General features: G+C 44.6%; 1 protein-coding gene across 1 annotated transcript in view; it reads left to right on the top strand.

Moving 5' to 3' along the window:
* LRRC7 (leucine rich repeat containing 7) overlaps positions 1-3,384 on the top strand; it is a 78,270-nt gene extending 74,886 nt beyond the window's left edge. Inside the window, exons 23-24 of the mRNA XM_009994589.1 lie at positions 1,113-1,187; positions 3,081-3,384. Coding sequence (XP_009992891.1) covers positions 1,113-1,187; positions 3,081-3,188 — 183 coding nt within the window. The 3' untranslated portion in view covers positions 3,189-3,384. The remainder of the gene's footprint in view (positions 1-1,112; positions 1,188-3,080) is intronic.
* Positions 3,385-3,832: the final 448 nt, after the last annotated feature.

Below are 3,832 nucleotides of genomic sequence, written 5' to 3'. Positions count from 1 at the left end.
GCTGAAGGAATGAATAGAGCAGAGTTGTTGTCTGTGCTGCTGCTCCTCACGCCGGTACCTCCCACCTATCTTGTCTGAAACACCACAGCAGCACCTGGGGGGTGACACTGTCTCTCCCCATTCCTGCCTGTTGTTTGTGACAGTTTTCAGTCATCTGTGTGACCCTGCTCAGCCTGTTGGGTGCAGTCAGTGGGGATGGCAGTGACCCCCCCTGCCCCAGCCTGTGCCCCTGTCCTGCCACAGCAGCAGCGTCTGGGGAGAGGAGTGATCGGCCGCTCTGAGCGATGCTTGTGTCCACCCTAATGGCATGTGGGTGACAGAGCAGCCCATGGCTTGGCTCTTGAGGGGCTCAGGCTTCTATAAGGTGCACAGGAGTACTGGACAGGACCTTGCTCCAGGCTGTGAAGTCCCTCCAGGCTGGCAGCAGGCAGAGAATCCCTGGTGTCTCTGGGCGGAACTCGCCCTTGGCAGCACAGTGAGCACTGCAGAGCAGAGACCCCAGGGTGCAGGAGCTGCATGGCAAAGCTTTCCAGTGTGGGCATCAGCTGGGAGCTCAGCCTGTGGTTTGGGGTGTCAACAGGTTTCCAGAATTTCAGTAAAACAAATCTAAAATAACCTTTATTACTAAGTAATTCTTCCCCTCTCAAAGCCACTCAGCCCTGGACACAGGACTCAGTGACAGCCCTGCAGAGCCTTGCACTGGTGATCTCCAGGGCTGAATGTCCAGATGGCTTTTTAAAATTGTTTGAACTAATTTTTTTCCCCTAGAAGTAGGCAAAGACTGCTGTATAGGTTATGGAACACATTATTCTAATAAATTAATGCTTGCTCCACTTTGACTGTCCTCCAGAAAACCCTGCTACTCTGGCCCTGTTCAAATTAGAAGTTGTTTTGTGATGTGGAATCTGAGTTTCAAGTGACCCACAGTGACATTGGTGTCAGGCAATCACTGGCTTCAAGTACAAACCCCTACTACTGTTTATTACAAGCAGATTTCAGAGTGTTTAGACCATTGGCAGGGTATAGAAAGCCCCCAGTTAGGCAGACACCTGTATGTTGGGCACTAGTTCTTGGTGATTAGCATCCTAACCTCTGTTACTTCTGACTTATAGGGTATCTTTGTTACTAGGGTTCAGCCTGACGGACCAGCATCCAGCCTGCTCCAGCCTGGCGACAAGATCCTCCAGGTAAGGATGGGATTCATTGCTCTCTGCCTCACCTGAGCCTTTGTGCCTCAGAACCTCAGTGCTGTTGTTTTCTGTTACCTGTAGGTTTGTGTTGTGGTACTTTCGTATTGATTTGGGAGTGTTACTCCTGTCCTCAGGGACATGGAGTAAGGCTCCAGCCTTCCAGGAGGGAATGGCACTGCAGGAAAGGGCAAGTGCTCACAGTGGGAGTGATGCAGGTGACAAAATTTAACTCTAAACTGAAAAGAATCCTTGCATGGTGTCCAGCTTTTCCACACTACTAGCCCAGGAGGTGCAGGGAGAAAGGAGCTGTACAAGGGGGCTCACAAACTTGAGTACAGGACAAATCAAGAGGTGGTTGTAGGTTTCACTTTTTCAGCTGATGTGACACCTCTGTCAGGAGCTACATTAGCTGCTATAGTCTTTTTTTTACTACAGAATTGTAACATTGGTTAGTATTTTTGCCTCTCCTTTGCTGCCTCAGCATTTTTAAATGCACTCACAGGGAAATAGCCACTACTGGATCCTGGAAGCCCCTATGAAATTTAGAGAGAAATCTCTGCTTTTGGTTTTCCTTTTTGCCTCTGTCACAAGGATTTTCTGTATGACAGTGAACTTTGTAAATAGCAAGACAGGCTGTTCCTGAACATACCCTTCAAAAATTCCTCGTTCACAGAAGACAAGGGCTGTCCAGGTAGAGAAGGGTTTTCCACCATGTCCCACAGAGTTGTTTCTTGTTTTCATTAAGCCTGGAAAATAGTGTTACTTTTGAGAAGTTTACAGCTATCTGAAAGGATTTTAAATTTTGAAACCCATTTGTGCTCCTCAAGGGTAGGAGGTTAACATTTTTTTGATCAGTTACATGAGGGAAGGCAGCAAGCTGAGGATGATTCAAACATCTTCAGTGGCCTCTCTGCTCCTGCCTCCCTTGCTCCTTCACCCCACTCCACCTTGGGCACTGTTTAATTGCTAATATGTTCAAAAAACAGTGAAATAAAGAAAAGAGTGAAGCTAAACAAAGCACGAAGTTCACTAGAGGCACTTGGGATTGCTAAGTGCTACATTGAAAGCTGAGCTTAGTAAGAGGAACAAAAATAGGCAAAATACCTTAAAAATGAACAGCAAAGTGAAGTGTGAGGGTTTGCAGAGGGGCAAGCAGTGGGTTTATGCCCAGGGAGAGTCTGAGCAGCCCAGTCAGGCTGCATGTGCTCCTCCTGTGCCCTCCCCTGAGATGGACACTTTGACCTGCATTTATGTCATTGCTATTGTTACATCAAATGGTTTCTCCTGATGGGCACAGGCCAGAGGAGCTGGGGTGACTGGTGCTTCAGCATGTGTTCCTAAAATAGCTGCATTTACAGTTATTTATAAAACCACATTTAGGTGGTGCTGCAGGTTTTCTTAGGTAGCAAATGTCACTCTTCTAATTTATTCACCACTTATGTTGATGAGGTTTGTTTGCTGGGTGGGATGTTTCCAGGAGTAGCAGGGATGTTTCTGGCACGTGTTCCCGTGTGTCCCCAAGCACTTCTGGTAAAAGAGGGAGGGAAGCTTTAAACATGACAAGGCTTGACATTCCCTGGGTGGATGTACCCAGCTCATGGAGAAACACAGCAGCTGGGACTTTTGAACAGGAACCTTGGAGTGCCAAGAAAGAAACACCAGACTCCTGGTTCCAGTCCAGAAACCACTGCAGAGATAGTTGTGCAGCACCTCTTGTAATGCTGACTCTGGTCTGGGCATCCTCTGGTACAGTGAGGGGAGATGGGGTGTCCTTTCTGCACACCCCTGCTCCAGGGAGAGGAGCTCAACTCCTGTGAGGCTCAGTGGGCTGGGGAGGTGGGAGCACTACATAACATCTGACTTGATTTCTTCTCCTCTTTGTCTCTGCAGGCAAATGGACACAGTTTTGTACATATGGAACACGAGAAAGCTGTGCTACTACTGAAGAGTTTCCAGAACACAGTAGACCTAGTTATTCAACGTGAGCTTACTGTCTAAATATTTTTTTATAAATAGTAAATATGTCTAGGCAGATCTAATGTTCAAACAGATTTATACATAGGAAACCAATTTTTTTTTTGCCAATTGCTGGACCAATGGCAAACAGTAGTGCCAAATGTATAATACTCTATGTTAGTACCAATCATCTTGGGAAAAGAAATATATTAATGATATAAATATATTGTTCATGTGGCTATGTATTAGTTTTAATTGTCAGCCTCTGGCTGTGCATTGGTGCGTTTTTTTAATCAAGTTACTTCTTAAAGTCAATTTCATATTATTTCAGAACACAGAAGCACATACAAATTCTTTAGGAATTCTGCTGTCCATCAGAAACACTGCCTCAAAGTTGTATATGCCTTTATAAAGAAGAAATATATTAACCTGTACTTCCCATGAAATATTTCTATCATGTCACATACAAAAATATAGAGAAAAAATATTTTCATAAACACCTCAAAGAAAGTATATATTAAATTAAATTTAATAATGTTCATTTATTTTCAATGCAAAGATATTATATGCCTTATGAAAATACCTGTACATATGCAGTGTGTATAGCTGGCTCCATATTAATTAGTAAAAATGTCACTATACAGGGTGAAATGATACTTAATAAATTCTACTGTCAACTCTGGGAC

The sequence above is a fragment of the Chaetura pelagica genome, unplaced genomic scaffold, assembly GCF_000747805.2.
Source record: "Chaetura pelagica isolate M959 unplaced genomic scaffold, ChaPel_1.0 scaffold243, whole genome shotgun sequence".
NCBI lineage: Eukaryota > Metazoa > Chordata > Aves > Apodiformes > Apodidae > Chaetura > Chaetura pelagica.
Note: the sequence above shows the minus strand (reverse complement) of the source record. Positions and strands in the feature narration are given on the sequence as shown.